This window comes from Nerophis ophidion, linkage group LG09 (genome assembly GCF_033978795.1).
Source record: "Nerophis ophidion isolate RoL-2023_Sa linkage group LG09, RoL_Noph_v1.0, whole genome shotgun sequence".
NCBI lineage: Eukaryota > Metazoa > Chordata > Actinopteri > Syngnathiformes > Syngnathidae > Nerophis > Nerophis ophidion.
The window spans coordinates 28,174,761-28,194,371 of record NC_084619.1 but is presented as its reverse complement, the minus strand read 5'-3'; the positions used below and the strand labels follow the sequence as shown (position 1 = coordinate 28,194,371).

The window sequence follows — 19,611 nt, the reverse complement described above, 5'->3', positions numbered from 1 at the left end:
AATGAAGGCACACAGTCTATAGTCCAGAGTATACGAGAGCAGTGGTCCCCGACCACCGGGCCGCAGAAGAATTTTTTATAAAAAAATAAAAATAAAAAAAATATATATATTTTTTTTTTTATTAAATAATGGGTTGTACTTGTATAGCGCTTTTCTACCTTCAAGGTACTCAAAGTGCTCTGACACTACTTCCACATTTACCCATTCACACACTGATGGAGGGAGCTGCCATGCAAGGCGCTAAATCAACATAAAAACACAATATACACTTACAAATAGTGCACCAACCACAAAAAACTCCCTTTTTCATGACAAAAATGTCCCTTTTTCTTGACAAAGAAGAAAAAATAACGACACCCCCCCGGGCCGCGGGACAAATTATTAAGCGTTGACCGGTCCGCGGATACAAAAAGGTTGGGGACCACTGTACTAGAGTAATAAAGTAAACAATAACATAGTCCTCATTTAGTGCAAGACTGCCTGGCATACTGTATAACAGGGAATTATAAACTTGCCTCAATCTGCCCTGCTCTAACGTATTTGTATGAGTAACAAAAATGTGCTGCAAAGTAGTGGTGAGTGCTTGAAGTGGCCTACCAGTCAGCCAGAGCTTCTGAAATACTGCTTTGAGACAGGAGACCTCCGTTCACTGCAAACTGCTACCATGAATTTATTAACGTGGACCCCGACTTAAACACGTTGAAAAACGTATTTGGTGTTACCATTTAGTGTTCAATTGTAAAGAATATGTACTGTACTGTACAATCTACTAATAGAAGTTTAAATCGATCAATCAAAAAAGTGTGTGCCATGCAGGGCAAACTAGCTACACCAAACTCCACCGTAGCTTTTGCCATACTGTGTGTGTTGCCCTGACCACAACGTGGGCTTTCGCCTTAGGGTATTTTTTCTTGTAATTTAGCTTTTTCTCGGCAGTGTTTAAGCGACAACTGTGTGGTACTACTTTTGTTCGCTGTTCGCTTTTCATCCATCTTCTGCTTGTATTCATCGCGTATCTCTCTATGATTCTTAAAGAGGTGGGAGATCAAATTGCTTGTATTAAAGAAAGGCGTCTTGGTTACTCCTCGCATAACCAACTTGTTGCAGTCATTGCAAATTACCAGTTTTTTATCCGTCAGAGACACTTTAAAATAATCCCAGACCATAGACATGGTGTCGTTAGTCAGTCACCCAGCGAGCTCGCTTTTTAGCCACAGCTACAGCACCGGCAACAACACACTTTTGTTGTTATTATGCTCCGCTCGCTGCTGTTTGATGAGATCATCAAGCGTCGCCAGTAAACCTCTCATGATGCAGTCGTGCTGCTACTCCAGTGTTGTGTGTGGGAGAGGGGAGAGACGACTGGGAGACGCAACTGCTCTGTACTTTTCCCTACATCCGTATACCGCTCCGTACAGCGGCGTTATAAAAAGTCATTAATATTACTTTTTGAAAGCGATACCGATAATTTCCTATATTACATTTTTTTTAAATTATCGGCCGATAATACGGTAGGCTGATATTATCGAACATCTCTAATAACAATAACAATTTTCTGTAAGGTTATTGCCCTAAACTACCTCCTACAGGACAGGTGATTTTAATTTGACCTCACATGTCAATTACATTTTTACACTATTATTAGTATCCAATCAAAATGTAATTAGACAAAACATTGATGTTGCGCCACTCAATAACAAAAAAATGCATAATTTAAATTTTAATACCTGTAATAGAATGTTTATCATAAATGTCCCAATTCTTAATCTGTAATATTGATATTTCAGTATCGATCCACACAACACAAGTGCTTGTAAATTGAGACAATGTTGATGTCTAATGGTGGATCCACGTTGTTCATTGGAAAATGACCAAATTTCAATGACCAAGTCAACACCAGAACACAACATTGATTAAACGTCATCAAAAAGCATGTTGTTCTGACGTTAAGTTTGAGTTGCTCAAAGTAATTCAATAACTTATTCCACAAGTTCTCAATGTTGTTTAAATTTCTTGTTCCTGCTGGGAAACATTCCATATTACACACTGATAAACATTGTTAAATTAATACATCTCTTACCAGGTTAACTCTTTCAATGATTTATATTGGATCTCATTAGATTATGGAGATTGCGTACAAAACTGTACCTCATGATGTGCTTGATGAGACTTCGTAAATGTATCTCCAGATGTAACGCAAGCCTACACATTAGGAGTGTAATTATATGAAAATTCCATATCATGGTTATTGTTAACAAAATTATCATTATTGTCATGGTCTTGTTGAATGCCATCCATCCATCTTCTTCCGCTTATCCAAGGTCGGGTCGCGGGGGCAACAGCCTAAGCAGGGAAACCCAGACTTCCCTCTCCCCAGCCACTTCGTCTAGCTCTTCCCGGGGGTTCCCGAGGCGTTCCCAGGCCAGCCGGGAGACATAGTCTTCCCAACGTGTCCTGGGTCTTCCCCGTGGCCTCCTACCGGTTGGACGTGCCCTAAACACCTCCTTAGGGAGGCGTTCGGGTGGCATCCTGACCAGATGCCCAGACTACCTCATCTGGCTCCTCTCGATGTGGAGGAGCAGCGGCTTTACTTTGAGTTCCTCCCGGATGGCAGAGCTTCTCACCCTATTTCTAAGGGAAAGCCCCGCCACACGGCGGAGGAAACTCATTTCGGCCGCTTGTACCGGTGATCTTATCCTTTCGGTCATGACCCAAAGCTCATGACCATAGGTGAGGATGGGAACGTAGATCGACCGGTAAATTGAGAGCTTTGCCTTCCGGCTCAGCTCCTTCTTCACCACAACGGATCTCACAATCCACTCGTCCCCCACTCGTGAACAAGACTCCTAGGTACTTGAACTCCTCCACTTGTTGAATGTGCTCAACAAAATGTGCTCAAAACCAAGTTTTATTTTATAAAAAAAAGCAAGCAATGGATTTTCCATGGCAGAAGAAACAAATCTTATTTAGGTTTCTTGAGAGCCATATTGGTTGCAGCTCCTCTCCGAGCTGCCACCTTACGTGGTAGAGGAGTTTGCGTGTCCCAATGATCCTAGGAGCTATGTTGTCCGGGGGCTTTAAGCCCCCTGGTAGGGTCCCCCAAGGCAAACTGGTCCTAGGTGAGGGACCAGACAAAGAGCAGCTCGAAAACCTCTATGAGAAGTAAAAACAAAAGACCCAGATTTCGTCCGCCCGGACACGGGTCGCCGGGGCCCTCCTCTGGAGCCAGGCCCGGAGGTGGGGCACGATGGCGAGCGCCTGTTGGCCGGGCCTGTACCCATGCGGCCCGGCCGGGCACAGCCCAAAGAGGCAACGTGGGTCCCCCCTCCAATGGGCTCACCACCCATAGCAGGGGCCAAAGAGGTCGGGTGCATTGTGAGCTGGGCGACAGCCGAAGGCAGGGCGCTTGGCGGTCCGATCCTCGGCTACATAAGCTCGCTCTTGGGACGTGGAACGTCACCTCACTGGGGAAAAAGGAGCCTGAGCTAGTGCGCGAAGTAGAGAAATTCCGGCTGGATGTAGTCGGACTCACTTCGACGCACAGCAAGGGCTCTGGAACCACTTCTCTTGAAAGGGGCTGGACTCTCTTTCACTCTGGCTTGGCCGGCAGTGAGAGGCGATGGGTTGGGGTGGTAATTCTCGTTGCCCCTCAGCTCAAAGCCTGCACGTTGGAGTTCAACCCAGTGGACGGAAGGGTAGCCTCCCTCCACCTTCGGGTGGGGGGACAGATCCTGACTGTTGTTTGTGCTTACGCACCAAACAACAGTTCAGAGTACCCGTCCCTTTTGGGTACACTGGAGAGAATACTTTAGAGTGCTCCCTCTGGTGATTCCCTTGTTCTGGTGGGGGACTTCAACGCTCATGTTGGTAACTACAGTGAAACCTGGAGAGGCGTGATTGGGAAGAATGGCCGCCCGGATCTGAACCCGAGAGGTGTTTTGTTATTGGACGTCTGTGCTTGTCACAGTTTGTCCATAACAAACACCATGTTCAAACATAAGGGTGTCCATATGTGCACTTGGCACCAGGACACCCTAGGCCGCAGTTCCATGATCGACTTTGTAGTTGTGTCATCGGATTTGCGGCCTCATGTTTTGGACACTCGGGTAAAGAGAGGGGCGGAGCTTTCTACTGATCACCACCTGGTGGTGAGTTGGCTGCGATGGTGGGGGAGGATGCCGGACAGACCTGGCAGGCCCAAACGCATTGTGAGGGTTTGCTGGGAACGTCTGGCAGAGTCTCCTGTCGGACAAAGTTTCAATTCCCACCTCCGGAGGAACTTTGAACATGTCACGAGGGAGGTGATGGACATTGAGTCCGAGTTGACCATGTTCCGCACCTCTATTGTCGAGGCGGCTGATCAGAGCTGTGGCCGCAAGGTAGTTGGTGCTTGTCGTGGCAGTAATCCTAGAACCCGCTGGTGGACACCAGCGGTGAGGGATGCCGTCAAGCTGAAGAAGGAGTCCTATCGGGTTCTTTTGGCTCAGAGGACTCCAGAGGCAGTGGACGGGTACCGACAGGCCAAGCGGTGTGCAGCTTCAGCGGTCGCAGAGGCACAAACCCGGACATGGGAAGAGTTTGGGGAAGCCATGGAAAATGACTTCCGGATGGCTTCTAAGCGATTCTGGACCACAATCCGCCGCCTCAGGAAGGGGAAGCAGTGCACTGTCAACACAGTGTATGGTGCGGATGGTGTTCTGCTGACCTCAACTGCGGATGTTGTGGATAGGTGGAAGGAATACTTCGAAGATCTCCTCAATCCCACCAACACGTCTTCCTATGAGGAAGCAGTGCCTGGGGAATCTGTGGTGGACTCTCCTATCTCTGGGGCTGAGGTTGCTGAGGTAGTTATAAAGCTCCTCGGTGGCAAGGCCCCAGGAGTGCAAGAGATCCGCCCGGAGTTCCTTAAGGCTCTGGATGCTGTGGGGCTGTCTTGGTTGACAAGACACTGCAGCATCGCATGGACATCGGGGGCGGTACCTCTGGATTGGCAGACCGGGATGGTGGTCCCTCTCTTTAAGAAGGGGGACCGGAGGGTGTGTTCCAACTTTCGTGGGATCACACTCCTCAGCCTTCCCGGTAAGGTTTATTCAGGTGTACTGGAGAGGAGACTACGCCGGATAGTCGAACCTCGGATTCAGGAGGAACAGTGTGGTTTTCGTCCTGGTCGTGGAACTGTGGACCAGCTCTGTACTCTCGGCAGGGTTCTTGTGGGTGAATGGGAGTTTACCCAACCAGTCTACATGTGCTTTGTGGACTTGGAGAAGGCATTCGACCGTGTCCCTCGGGAAGTCCTGTGGGGAGTGCTCAGAGATAATGGGGTATCGGACTGTCTTATTGTGGCAGTCCGATCCCCGTACGATCAGTGTCAGAGCTTGGTCCGCATTGATGGCAGTAAGTGGGACACGTTTCCAGTGAGGGTTGGACTCCGCCAAGGCTGCCCTTTGTCACCGATTCTGTTCATAACTTTTATGGACAGAATTTCTAGGAGCAGTCAAGTCGTTGAGGGGTTCCGGTTTGGTGGCCGCGGGATTAGGTCTCTGCTTTTTGCAGACGATGTGGTCCTGATGGCTTCATCTGGCCGGGATCTTCAGCTCTCACTGGATCGGTTCGCAGCCGAGTGTGAAGCGGCCGGCATGGGAATCAGCTCCTCCAAATCCGAGTCCATGGGTCTCTCCCGGAAAAGGGTGGCGTGCCATCTCCGGGTTGGGGAGGAGACCATGCCCCAAGTGGAGGAGTTCAAGTACCTAGGAGTCTTGTTATCGAGTGGGGGAAGAGTGGATTGTGAGATCGACAGGCGGATCGGTGCGGCGTCTTCAGTAATGCGGACGTTGTACCGATCCGTTGTGGTGAAGAAGGAGCTGAGCCGGAAGGCAAAGCTCTCAATTTACCGGTCGATCTACGTTCCCATTCTCACCTATGGTCATGAGCTTTGGTTCATGACCGAAAGGATAAGATCACGGGTACAAGCGGCCGAAATGAGTTTCCTCCGCCGTGTGGCGGGGCTCTCCCTTAGAAATAGGGTGAGAAGCTCTGCCATCCGGAAGGGACTCAAAGTAAAGCCGCTGCTCCTCCACTTCGAGAGGAGCCAGATGAGGTGGTTCGGGCATCTGGTCAGGATGCCACCCGAACGCCTCCCTAGGGAGGTGTTTAGGGCACGTCCAACCGGTAGGAGGCCACGGGGAAGACCCAGGACACGTTGGGAAGAATATGTCTCCCGGCTGGCCTGGGAACGCCTCGGGATCCCCCGGGAAGAGCTAGACGAAGTGGCTGGGGAGATAGAAGTCTGGGCTTCCCTGCTTAGGCTGTTGCCCCCGCGACCCGACCTTGGATAAGCGGAAGAAGATGGATGGATGGATGGATGGATGGATGGAGAGCCATATTTGGTTTTTTTTTTTGTGTAATTTATGTCTAATTCTAGGGGACTATGTGCCATGGTTGGGAGAGTGGCCATGCCAGCAACCTGAGGGTTCCTGGTTCAATCCCCAGCTTCGACCAGCTTCGTCACATCCGTTGTGTCCTTGAGCAAGACACTTACCCCTTGCTCCTGATGGTTCGTGATTAGGGCATTGCATGGCATCTCCCGCCATCCGTGTGTGAATGGGTGGATGTGGAAAAATTGTTAAAGTGCTTTGAGTACCTTGAAGGTAGAAAGGCGCTATACAAGTATGACCCATTTACTTTCTTCCGTTGTAATGTGTACATTTTAAAGTGTTTCTTAAAGAGGAACTTGGAAATTTTGCCTATCATTCACAATCTCTATGCAAGACAAGAAGACATTCTTAGGCATTCTAAGTCAAGGTAAAATACAACACGTACAAGGTGGCTAATAATGCAGCTCATCGGTGTACACAATTCCACCCATAGTCTAAAAACACCTACATCTAAAAAACGCCAACAATACTCTATTTACACACGTGACTTGAATGTTCAAGTAAGCGTGTTATTATAATTGCTAATGCAGACAAACTAGTTTCGGCGCGTCATGATCACAGAGAGCTAATTAGTTTGTTCTGTTACATTGGCATATTGAGTTAGTGAGCTCCTGCATTGCCAGAGAGCTAGTGAACGTTAATTCTAAATTATAAATCATGAATCTCACCTCATTAGCACAAGGTTGTAGTCATAAATTGAGAAGTTGGTAATCTTTGACATTTAACGGAGATGGCCAGAAAGACATGAAAAAAATGTGTTTGCGGAAACCTCTTTTTCTGTTTAAACCTTTGTGAGAATTATGAGGGACAAGTAAATATTGTAATGCGTCTGTCAAACTAATACACTGCCATATGCTTCAAATGCGCAAAATATGTAAATATTACATTTTATTATGAATGTGCCTGTTATTGTATTATATATACTTACAGCGTGTATGTAAAACGGGCTTCACGGTGGCAGAGGGGTTAGTGCGTCTGCCTCACAATACGAAGTTCCTGCAGTCTTGGGTTCAAATCCAGGCTCGGGATCTTTCTGTGTGGAGTTTGCATGTTCTCCCCGTGACTGCGTGGGTTCCCTCCGGGTACTCCGGCTTCCTCCCACTTCCAAAGACATGCACCTGGGGATAAGTTGATTGGCAACACTAAATTGACCCTAGTGTGTGAATGTGAGTGTGAGTGTTGTCTGTCTATCTGTGTTGGCCCTGCGATGAGGTGGCGACTTGTCCAGGGTGTACCCCGCCTTCCGCCCGATTGTAGCTGAGATAGGCGCCAGCGCCCCCCGCGACCCCGAAAGGGAATAAGCGGTAGAAAATGGATGGAGAATTATGATTAATTCTTCATCTAAACGGGAAGACATAAACATGCCATCAGTCAGCATCCCAGCGAGAACAGGCATTAGACAGTAGGTGATTGTTTTATTATGTTCGTAGTTTGTATTTCTTGTTTAGCACTGAGCAATAATGCTACATGATACTTAGTGTTTAACTTGAGCTGGATCTGTTTAGCACACAGCTTCTAGAACGTGTAGATCATCCTCCTTGTGTTCAGGCTTAACAACATAAGCTTATGGATAATTATTTGTCCCAAATTAATTGTTGTTGGCTCTCATGAAGTCTGCATGAGTACTAGTTGTTGCTGAAGAAAAAAGTGAATGTTGTGTTGTGTATGTGAAGTTATGCTTAAAATTACTAACATACGTAAATAGTACATGTCAGTATGAAAGTGCCTGTGACTACATTACACATATACGTACTGCGTGTACATCAAATATTGATGGAAGGTTTTTTCGGAGTTCTTTATATCGGAATGGAGCAACTCCTATTTACTCAATTGTTAGTTGACTTTTGATGATATTTATTTACGAGTTAAAATGTATATAAAAAAAGAAATGCGTACTTGTCTTAACAAAGAATTGTGAATGATAGGCAAAATTAAAAAAATATATACATATTTTTTTTATGATAAAGGCAAACTAGGGTTGCCACTTCATTAATGTGCGTTACATGAGTGTACTCCATGTGACACTTTGCACTAGGACAGCACAGTTTGTAAGTTCAATGTGAGAATTGAATAGTTTAGTTGTTCTACAAGTAGTGTGTTTTTACAAGTTTGGATTATGGAATGAGTCTTCTAATGTGGAAAGACGTTAATGTGTCTTGTATTCATGATATCATTCAAGCTCACTAATGATTAACACACCAGCTGCTTCTTCAAGAAATGAGCAGTATTACCCTACATTTAAAAAAACTAAAAGTCTGGAATTTCACCACATTTTATAATTATAATTAAGCCGGTAATTGTAAGACCACTACAAGGGCTGGTTAAAATAAATGATTTGATCCATAACTTTTATATTTTGCAATATCGATTCACAAGAATTAAACAGACCCTTCTATCTCACCCCCTGGTAGTCTTGTGTGCAGGTTTCATACTATGCCATTAGCTTGCAAAAAAAAATGTTCAGGTATAAACAAAATATACTAAAGGGGCTGACAAGCAGTACCATCCAATTATCAGTGTGCCATGAAGATGAATATATAGTAATATATATATATACATACATACATCAACGTTTTTTTTTTTATATTAACAAGGAGTTGTGAAAAGTGACTACTGATGTGGTGAAAGTTGGAAACTCCCTATCAAGAAAAGTATGGCAGCCGTAACTCGGGAAACAACAGGTACTTTATTTTACAAATCTGCCCGAACGCATCACTGTCTTTAAGTGCGCCAGAAAAAAACAAGCGCACACTTCTAGCCTTTACAATTAAAATTGCTGTGCATTATAATCATGTCTGACTGTGCTAACAAAATTAAAGTCCCAGAAAATGAGTTTACATACTGCATTTACTGTTATTATTTTGCACTTGAAGAAAAATACTTCAATGCAAATTGCAGTGACGTAATGTTGCAATACACGTTCACTTGCAATTCCTTTCTTATTTTAAAATTGTCCTTTTGAGACTTTGGAAAAGTTTAAATTGACCAAAGTTGTTTATAGTGAATAGAAAAAATAAAGTACATTTTATTTTGGGAGATTTTCAACGTTACGTGCTTATCAATTCAAATCCATTCGATTTGAAGTTAATCGATTGAAAAAATTATGAATGGAAATCTAATCCATTTGGGAAATCGGCCGTCAGACCAGATCCCTGCTACACATAAATAGGAGCTATAAAATATGAATAATAAAATATATTAATGGGCCACAGTGTGGCACACATATACAAGAAGAGACTATATTTAGAAGCCTTCACACGCTGGCAATCAATGCTGAGCCTTCCCCAAAGGATGAAGTCACATCACAACTTCCACATGGCAACACTACAAGAATTATAACCGGCACCTCGCCAGAAACCCCCGCCACCACAAAATAAACAACTTTTTCTACATTATACGTTGCCTCCTGCCCCCCAACACTTTTTTTATTTTTTTCAAATTTACAACTCTGCCAATTTAATAACACTGAAACCCTGCCGAGAGCTCACACATTGCTCTGCCTCCTCTCTGAGACCTCATAGTCCACAGTTCTCCCTTTCGTATATTGCCTTCCATTTTGAGTCTGTCAGTCAAGGTGTCAGATATGGACTCTCCATTTCAGTTTTTTTTTTTTCTATTCTGAATGAATTCCATGAGAGTGACGCTCAATGAGAGTGACACTCTGAGAGGCCAAGCATCGGAGACATACGCTCACTACATAACACATGGGTAAAAAGACTTCAGCTCCTATTGCATTAATGAAATATATCTTCTTTTAATTAATAATGACAATTGTAGCTGAGATAGGCGCCAGCGCCCCCCGCCACCCCGAAAGGGAATAAGCGGTAGAAAATGGATGGATGGATGGATGGATATGACAATACTTGTTTTACACTTGAATTTACAGTACTTGGCAGTGGTGACAGATCAGAAGGAACATCAGCAACCTGAAACTTTATACATTATTTCGATATAATGCCAGTCAATTATAGTTAAAGCAAAACCAGCAAACTCAATGTTATTGTTCATCTATTACCCACTGCCCTTTTTATCCAATGTTGTGTATTGTTGAATTGTTGTAGAAGTCATTTCAAATGTGACATTGTGTTGCCGGATCCCACTAAAGGGCAATAACTGTAAATTCATGGAAGTTTTTCCCCACCCCTGTAGATTTTATGTCTGCTCCTAAGCTCCAACTTCAGTGACAATATTCATTTGATTGTCTCATAAGAGCCTGCTCTAACATAATCTGTTGTCGTCTATTGCACCACTGGTGAATATTTGAAAATATATAGCATTGTTTTGCATAATAAGGCATGAAACAAACACGTTTTAAGCCGTTTGTATTCTCTTCAATCTGCACACATAATAAAGTCAATTAATTACACGTGCCTGCGTTTTGAACTACTGTACTTATAAAAAAAAATTAAAAAAAATATCACAAAAGTCAAAACTTTGTTTAACCTCCTGGGACCCACAAAAAGTGTTGCATTTTCTTCGCATTGCATAACTTTTACCATGTTTTTGTCAGAAAATTTGTTAATTTTAAGCAATGTCCTATGCCGTTGGCATGGTTATATATTTTATTCTACACTATGTATTATTGTTGGTCACAACTAATGCATTTGCACCCCTTGGACTATTTGTTGCATCAAACATTTTCATCATTTTGTTTAAAAAAAATGGCAGGAGTAAAAGTGCTAATATGCGCGACAAACAGAGGACATTGGAAGAAATTATAATTTTTAGTACAGTTGTCGACTTGTCCAGAGTGTACGCCGCCTTCCACCCGAATAGGCTCTAGCACCCCCGCGACCTCGAGAGGGACAAGCGGTGGATGAATGGATAGTGCGGTTGTACCTCGGTTTTCATATGCCCTAATTTTAGTATGATTGGGTTACAGGTGAAAATGTTCATCAAAGAAACAATATGTCTTAGTTTTAGTACAATTAAAGATGCATTTCAGGACTTACTGCAACATAAGCCAACATAGAGCCAAAGAAAGTTGCACATGCCAGCACTTTGATTAAGAAGGTGAGAAACACATTGTTACCTTTAAAAAGACAATATTCGAATAAAGGTAATGACTACTTAGTTTAAATAGTTGACAAAAAGTAACACTATTTTTCTGGGTCCAATGAGTCAAAAACAAAGACGAGTCAACTTACATATGAATAAATAAATAATGCTGTCCTAGACGCTTCCCAGCAGGCACGTCTGAAGTCAGCTACCTGAGCTAATAGTGTACACCTGACACCTCTGCCCACGCATGTGTACCATTGACTACTAACTTGCCACATAATTACTATCATCAAACAAACTATAACAACACAAGTTGACTAACTTTTAAAACAGTCTCATGCATGTAATCTTAAAAGCTGTAGTCCATGTACGTATTTAATTTGTAAGCACAAACATGCAATACAATATAAAAAGAAATGTGACACTTAAGCCCAAATGTCTTCCTTTTGTCACTGTACTCCACTGCAATCATCTCTCCAAACACTCTGCACTCTCAGATATGATAATAAGAATGAAATATTGTCCTACCTTCCTCATCCGCGTCTTTCTCTAGCTGAGCACCTTTAGATTGGATCTCTGGTCCTGCTGTGATGCCTCACCAAGAATGTTCTCCCCCACTTCTCTCCCGCTCTCCCTCACAGCCTCTCCACACTATCTCTCCCGCTGCCTCGACGCCATCACCATGCATGCACCTCGCTCAGGTCATCACCAGTCACACGTCCCACCGTGCTGCAAAGTAGCAAGTTCACCTGAATGCAAACAACTTAATTGTCCACCATTGTGTGACATTGTAAAGTAGATGTGTGAGCGACATCATTGTTTTGGTTTTGCTTGTCCGTGCACATGGTCATTAACTGCTGTCCAAAGTTTAAGCCTCTTAAGATTTTGAATCTCCATATTTTTAGCAAATAACATAACTTCTGCAAGTGTTAAAAGCAATGTTAAGATGACTTGCAATGCAGTCATGTGTGCATAATATTCTTTAATTGCTTGTTGCATACAAAAAAAAAACACAAAAAACATTTGTATTTCTCCAAGGATTGTATTACATTTATTAAGAATGAAATTGGAAGTAAAATCACCCACTGGATAATATTATTTGTGTTAGATTGTATTTTATTTTACTCAGGAGAGGCTTTGCAGTCTAATAGCGCCATCCAGTGTAAGAAGTATGAACATTAACAAGGATGAGCATATCCTAGGTTGCTATGGTTATGTTAATTATGCCTTTCATCAATTGCTGTGTCATCCATCCATCTATTTTCTACCGCGTATCCCTTTCGGGGTGGCGGGGGTGCTGGAGCCCATCCCAGCTGCATTTGGGCGGTGCACCCTGTACAAGTCGCCACCTCATCACAGGACCAACACAGACAGACAGACAGACAGCATTTACACTCACATTCACACACTCGGGCTAATTTAGTGTTGCCAATCATCCATCCATACATTTTCTACCGCTTGTCTCGTTCGGCATCGCGAGGGGTGCTGGAGCTTATCTCAGTTGCATTTGGGCGGAAGGCGGGGTGCACCCTGGACAAGTCGCCAACTCATCACAGGGCCAACACAGATAGACAGACAATATCCATCCATCCATTTTCTATCGCTTATTCCCTTTGGGGTCGTGGGGGGCGCTGGTAACTATCTCAGCTGCATTCGGGCGGGAGGCGGGGTGCACCCTGGACAAGTCGCTACCTCATCACAGGGCCAACACAGATAGACAGACAACATTCACACTCACATTCACACACTAAGGACCATTTAGTGTTGCCAATCAACCTATCCCCAGGTGCATGTTTTTGGCGGTGGGAGGAAGCTGGAGTACCCAGAGGGAACCCATGCAGTCACCAGGAGACATGAAGTCATGTGTACTTTGTCCAAAGTTCCATAAAAAAAGAGAACCCTCTTTTTCTAAATTCCAAAGTATATAAATATATGTATGAAGAATAAGTATAATGTAGAGCCTTGTTCAGCTTTTATTTATAATATATTATTTCATTTATACGCCTATGATTAAATATTGCATCTGTTGCCTTTTCCATTTACTCCTGCATTCATTAATGCATAATTGATGGTATTTACTCTTAGGCCGTATCTATTGTTATGTGTTTGTTTTGCTTCTTCTTCGCTAAGGATAAAGGGTAAGATGACATTGACTTGGCTTCTTCCTACTCATTTTCGAGCATGGTGCAAGGACGTAGTTTATATAAACCAGGGGTCACCAACATGGTGCCCGCGGGCACTAGGTAGTCGGTGTCGACCAGATGAGTCGCCCGCTGGCCTGTTCTAAAAATAGCTCAAATAGCAGCGCTTACCGGTGAGCTGCCTCTATTTTTTTAATTGTATTTATTTACTACCAATCTGGTCTCGCTTTGCTCGACATTTTTATTCTAAGAGAGACAAAACTCAAATAGAATTTGAAAATCCAAGAGAATATTTTCACTCAATCAATGTTTATTTATAAAGCCCTAAATCACCAGTGTCTCAAAGAGCTGCACAAACTACAACACAAACCACAACGACATCCTCGGTACATAAGTGAAGTGAAGTATATTTATATAGCGCTTTTTCTCTACTGACTCATAGCGCTTTACATAGTGAAACCCAATATCTAAGTTACATTTTAACCAGTGTGGGAGACACTGGGAGCAGGTGGGTAAAGTGTCTTGCCCAAGGACACAACAGCAGTGACAAGGATGGCGGAAGCGGGTTTCGAACCTGCAACCCTCAAGTTGCTGGCACGGCCGCTCTAGCAACCGAGCTATACCGCCCCACTTCACTTGGTACATAAGGGCAAGGAAAACTCACTTGGTCTTCACTTGTTTGAATAAATTCATTTTTTTTTTTTACTTTGCTTCTTATAACTTTCAGAAAGACAATTTTAGAGAAAAAATACAACCTTAAGAATGATTTCAGGATTTTTAAACACATATACCTTTTTACATTTTAAATTCCTTCCTCTTCTTTCCTGACAATTTAAATCAATGTATAGGTATGTTTTTTTTTTGTTGAGAATAATAAATACATTTTTATTTAATTCTTCATTTTAGCTTCAGTTTTTTTGACCAAAAATATTTGTGAAATCTTTCTTCAAACTTATTACGATTAAAATTCCCAAAAATTATACTGGCAAATCTAGAAAATCTTTAGAATCAAATTTAAATCTTATTTCCAAGTCTTTTGAATTTCTTTTGAAAATTGTGTTCTGCAAAATCTAGAAGAAATAATGATTTGTCTTTGTTAGAAATATAGCTTGGTCCAATTTGTTATATATTCTAACAATATGCAGATTGGATTTTAACCTATTCAAAACATGTCATCAAAACTTTAAAATTAATCTTAATCAGGAAAAATTACTAATGATGTTCCATAAATTCTTTTTTTTATTTTTTTCAAAAAGATTCAAATCAGTTAGTTTTTCTCTTCTTTTTTTCGGTTGAATTTAGAATTTTAAAAAGTCAAAATTGATGATAAACTATGTTTCAAAATTCAATTTTATTTTTTTTTCCTGTTTTCTCTTCGTTTGTACCGTTCAATTAAGTGTTTTTTTCATCATTTGTTCTCTACAAACTGTTAGCCCTTCGCATTAATCAGTACCCAAGAAGTAGCTCTTTGTTTCAAAAAGGTTGGTGACCCATGTCCTCTGATATAAACAATACATCATAACGACTACATGTAACTCCATCATTTGAAACTAACTAAGCAATCCTCAACAAACCATATCTATAAATTACAAGTATTGTCATCAAATGCCTAGTTACAATGTTTTACTGCTGGTGACATAGTTTAGTTTGCTCAAGTTTAAACATGGCCATTTGTAAACAGATTGTGCTACCCTCTAGTGGTCATTTGGGTGTACTGTAGCTAACACTTTTTCTGTCGTGAATTTCTTATCATCGCTTTGTTTAAAAAAAAAACATAGTACCAATCTTTACGACACATTGTCTGTATATTCTATTTTAAGAGTCAAAACTAATTAGGTTGGATCACAACAGAAAAAGTACAGCATGTAACTAAACGGTGAGGAAATGCCAATTAGTGCTATACTACTAAGTTTCTGATGCCATTATCACACCATAAAACAATTAGGTTTTTCGAAGTTTTAAAAATGTTACAAGTTAACAGGTTAGCTGAAAACGTTGATGTCTAACCTTGACAGTCGGCACATGCTAGTTGGCAAACATTTAAAGTTGTCCATCACTGGCATCTTCGGCATCCATCCATCCATCCATCATCCTCCGCTTATCCAAGGTCGGGTCGCGGGGGCAGCAGCCTAAGCAGGGAAGCCCAGACTTCCCTATCTCCAGCCACTTCGTCTAGCTCTTCCCGGGGGATCCCGAGGCGTTCCCAGGCCAGCCGGGAGACATAGTCTTCCCAACGTGTCCTGGGTCTTCACCGTGGCCTCCTACCAGCTGGACGTGCCCTAAACACATCCCTAGGGAGGCATTCGGGTGGCATCCTGACCAGATGCCCGAACCACTTCATCTGGCTCCTCTCGATGTGGAGGAGCAGCGGCTTTACTTTGAGCTCCTCCCGGATGGCAGAGCTTCTCACCCTATCTCTAAGGGAGAGCCCCGCCACCCGGCGGAGGAAACTCATTTCGTCCGCTTGTACCCGTGATCTTATCCTTTCGGAGCTCATGACCATAGGTGAGGATGGGAACGTAGATCGACCGGTAAATTGAGAGCTTTGCCTTCCGGCTCAGCTCCTTCTTCACCACAACGGATCGATACAACGTCCGCATTACTGAAGACGCCGCACCGATCCGCCTGTCGATCTCACGATCCACTCTTCCCCCACTCGTGAACAAGACTCCTAGGTACTTGAACTCCTCCACTTGGGGCAGGGTCTCCTCCCCAACCCGGAGATGGCACTCCACCCTTTTTCGGGCGAGAACCATGGACTCGGACTTGGAGGTGCTGATTCTCATTCCGGTCGCTTCACACTCGGCTGCGAACCGATCCAGTGAGAGCTGAAGATCCCGGCCAGATGAAGCCATCAGGACCACATCATCTGCAAAAAGCAGAGACCTAATCCCGTGGCCACCAAACCGGAACCCCTCAACGCCTTGGCTGCGCCTAGAAATTCTGTCCATAAAAGTTATGAACAGAATCGGTGACAAAGGACAGCCTTGGCGGAGTCCAACCCTCACTGGAAACGTGTCCGACTTACTGCCAGCAATGCAGACCAAGCTCTGACACTGATCATACAGGGAGCGGACTGCCACAATAAGACAGTCCGATACCCCATACTCTCTGAGCACTCCCCACAGGACTTCCCGAGGGACACGGTCGAATGCCTTCTCCAAGTCCACAAAGCACATGTAGACTGGTTGGGCAAACTCCCATGCACCATCAAGAACCCTGCCGAGAGTATAGAGCTGGTCCACAGTTCCACGACCAGGACGAAAACCACACTGTTCCTCCTGAATCCGAGGTTCGACTATCCGGCGTAGCCTCCTCTCCAGTACACCTGAATAAACCTTACCGGGAAGGCTGAGGCATATGTCTCCTCAATCACCGTCCTGTACTGATGACGTCATTAGCAAGAGACAAGACCAAGTACTGTTTTTATTGTGAAAGACCCCTCATTAGAAAACAATAACTATGAATATGAAATCAAAGTATTGTGTCAAATTTGTATTAGTCATTGTTATTGACTGTTTAATTGCAATTTCGATTTGTCTTCTTAGTCTATATCGTGCAATGTAGAATAGATAACTTTGTTATATACTTTTTGTGTTAGGAGCTCACGTGGCTGCAATGGTAGTGACCCGGGGATGCAGGAACCAGGAGGATAAAGGTCAGGTAAGAGGATTTTTTTTTAAATGTATTTACAAAGAAAATGAAGCAGTTGTGCATATAAGGTCCAAACATAAACTCGATCCTCGAGCACCGATCCTCGAGCATTGAGGACCGCGCGAGGGCGGCATGAATTGAAGCCTGCTCATTGGCACCAGGTGTGGACCGGCAGGTGAAAGGAAAAACATGCGCTCAGCGGAACAAGCAGGAAATACAAACCCCGTTTCCATATGAGTTGGGAAATTGTGTTAGATGTAAATATAAACAGAATACAATAATTTGCAAATCTTTTTCAACCCATATTCAGTTGAATGCACTACAAAGACAAGATATCTGATGTTCAAACTCATAAACTTTATTTTTTTTTGCAAATAATAATCAACTTAGAACTTAATGGCCGCAGCAAGTGCCAAAGTATTTGGGAAAGGGCATGTTCACCACTGTGTTATATCATCTTTTCTTTTAACAACACTCAATAAACATTTGGGAACTGACGAAACTAATTGTTGAAGCTTTGAAAGTGGAATTCTTTCCCATTCTTATTTTATGTGAAGCTTTAGTCGTTCAACAGTCCGGGGTCTCCGCTGTCGTATTTTACGCTTCATAATGTGCCACACATTTTCGATGGCAGACAGGTCTGCACTGCAGGTGGCCCAGGAAAGTACCCGCACTCTTTTACTACGAAACCAAGCTATTGTAACATGTGGCTTGGCATTGTCTTGCTGAAATAAACAGGGGCGTCCATGATAATGTTGCTTGGCTGACAATATGTTGTTCCAAAACCTGTATGGACCATTCCGAATTAATGGTGCCTTCACAGATGTGTAAGTTACCCATGCCTTGGGCACTAATACACCCCCATACCATCACAGATGCTGGCTTTTGAAATTTACGCCTATAACAATACGGATGGTTAGTTTCCTCTTTGTTCCAGAGGACACCACGTCCACAGTTTCCAAATATAATTTGAAATGTGGACTCGTCAAACCACAGAACACTTTTCCACTTTGCATCAGTCTATCAAAGCTGGCGGTGTTTCTGGGTGTTGTTGATAAATGGGTTTTGCTTTGCATAGTAGAGTTTTAACTTGCACTTACAGATGTAGCAACCAACAGTAGTTACTGACAGTGGTTTTATGAAGTGTTCCCATGTGGTGATATCCTTTACACACTGATGTCGGTTTCGATGCAGTACAGCCTAAGGGATCAAAGGTCCGTAATACCATCGCTTACGTGAAGTGATTTCTCCAGATTTTCTGAAGCTTTTGATGATTTTACAGACCATAGATGGTAAAATCCCTAAATTATTTGCAATAGCTCGTTGAGAAATTTACGTTGTTTTAAAACTGTTCGACAATTTACTTACAAATTGGTGACCCTCGCCCCATCCTTGTTTGTGAATTACTTAGCATTTCATGAAAGCTGCTTTTATACCCATTAATGGCACCCACCTGTTCCCAATTAGCCTGCACACCTGTGGGATGTTCCAGATAAGTGTTTGATGAGCATTTCTCAACTTTATCAATATTTATTGCCACCTTTCCCATCTTCTTTGTCATGTGTTGCTGGCATCAAATTCTAAAGTTAATGATTATTTGCAACAAAAAAAAAACAGTTTATCAGTTTGAACATCAAACATGTTGTCTTTGTAGCATATTCAATTGAATACGGGTTGAAAATGATTTGCAAATTATTGTATTCCGTTTATATTTACATCTAACACAATTTACCAACTCATATGGAAACGGGGTTTGTAGAACCAAAATAAGAGCACTGATAGGAAATAAACACAAAACAAAGAAGCACAAACAGAAATGAAGAGACAGATCGTCACATTTCTTATGTATTGTACAGATCAAATGTATGTCAAATCAGTTCTGTCAGGAAAACCTTTGTTTTCTAACTTTTGTGTAGGCTGCCACAAATATAATTATTACCTTTTCTTCGTGGCTGTTATGACGTTATGACGTCTGTGCTGTGAGAAGTGTTTCAAGTTAGGTTTCCCTATCCAAATGGAACCAACATTTTCGCATTTTTGATAAGGTGTGTGGCTCGTCTGAAACCTTCCTAATTTGATTTAAGCGACTGACTACGGGTGTAGTCGGTTAACTTAATTCACCCACGGAACGTGAGTTATGGTAAGAGTGGTTCGGTCAGACAGCTTTGAAGGGAACGCATTTCCGCTGTTGTGCAGAGACTAGAGAAATGCACGGATGTAGAGTACTGCTCCTCAGTTATTGTAAGTTGCTGAATGTCATTAAAACAGTTAGCTCCCTCTTTTGACACTCCACCTTTGCCTCCTTTCCTTGCATGCTGCAATATTCACATGTTTGATGTTGTTTTTATTACAACCTACATATTAAAATGTTTGTTTATTAC

The 19,611-nt window shown here is 42.9% G+C and overlaps 1 protein-coding gene across 3 annotated transcripts in view; it reads right to left on the bottom strand.

Moving 5' to 3' along the window:
* Positions 1-12,014, bottom strand: part of cdh23 (cadherin-related 23) — a 619,519-nt gene extending 607,505 nt beyond the window's left edge. For all 3 annotated transcript variants that reach the window (XM_061910729.1, XM_061910730.1, XM_061910731.1), the window contains exon 1: positions 11,964-12,014. In XM_061910729.1, the coding sequence (XP_061766713.1) occupies positions 11,964-11,972 (9 nt within the window). In that variant the 5' untranslated portion in view covers positions 11,973-12,014. The remainder of the gene's footprint in view (positions 1-11,963) is intronic.
* Between the last annotated feature and the right edge of the window lie 7,597 nt (positions 12,015-19,611).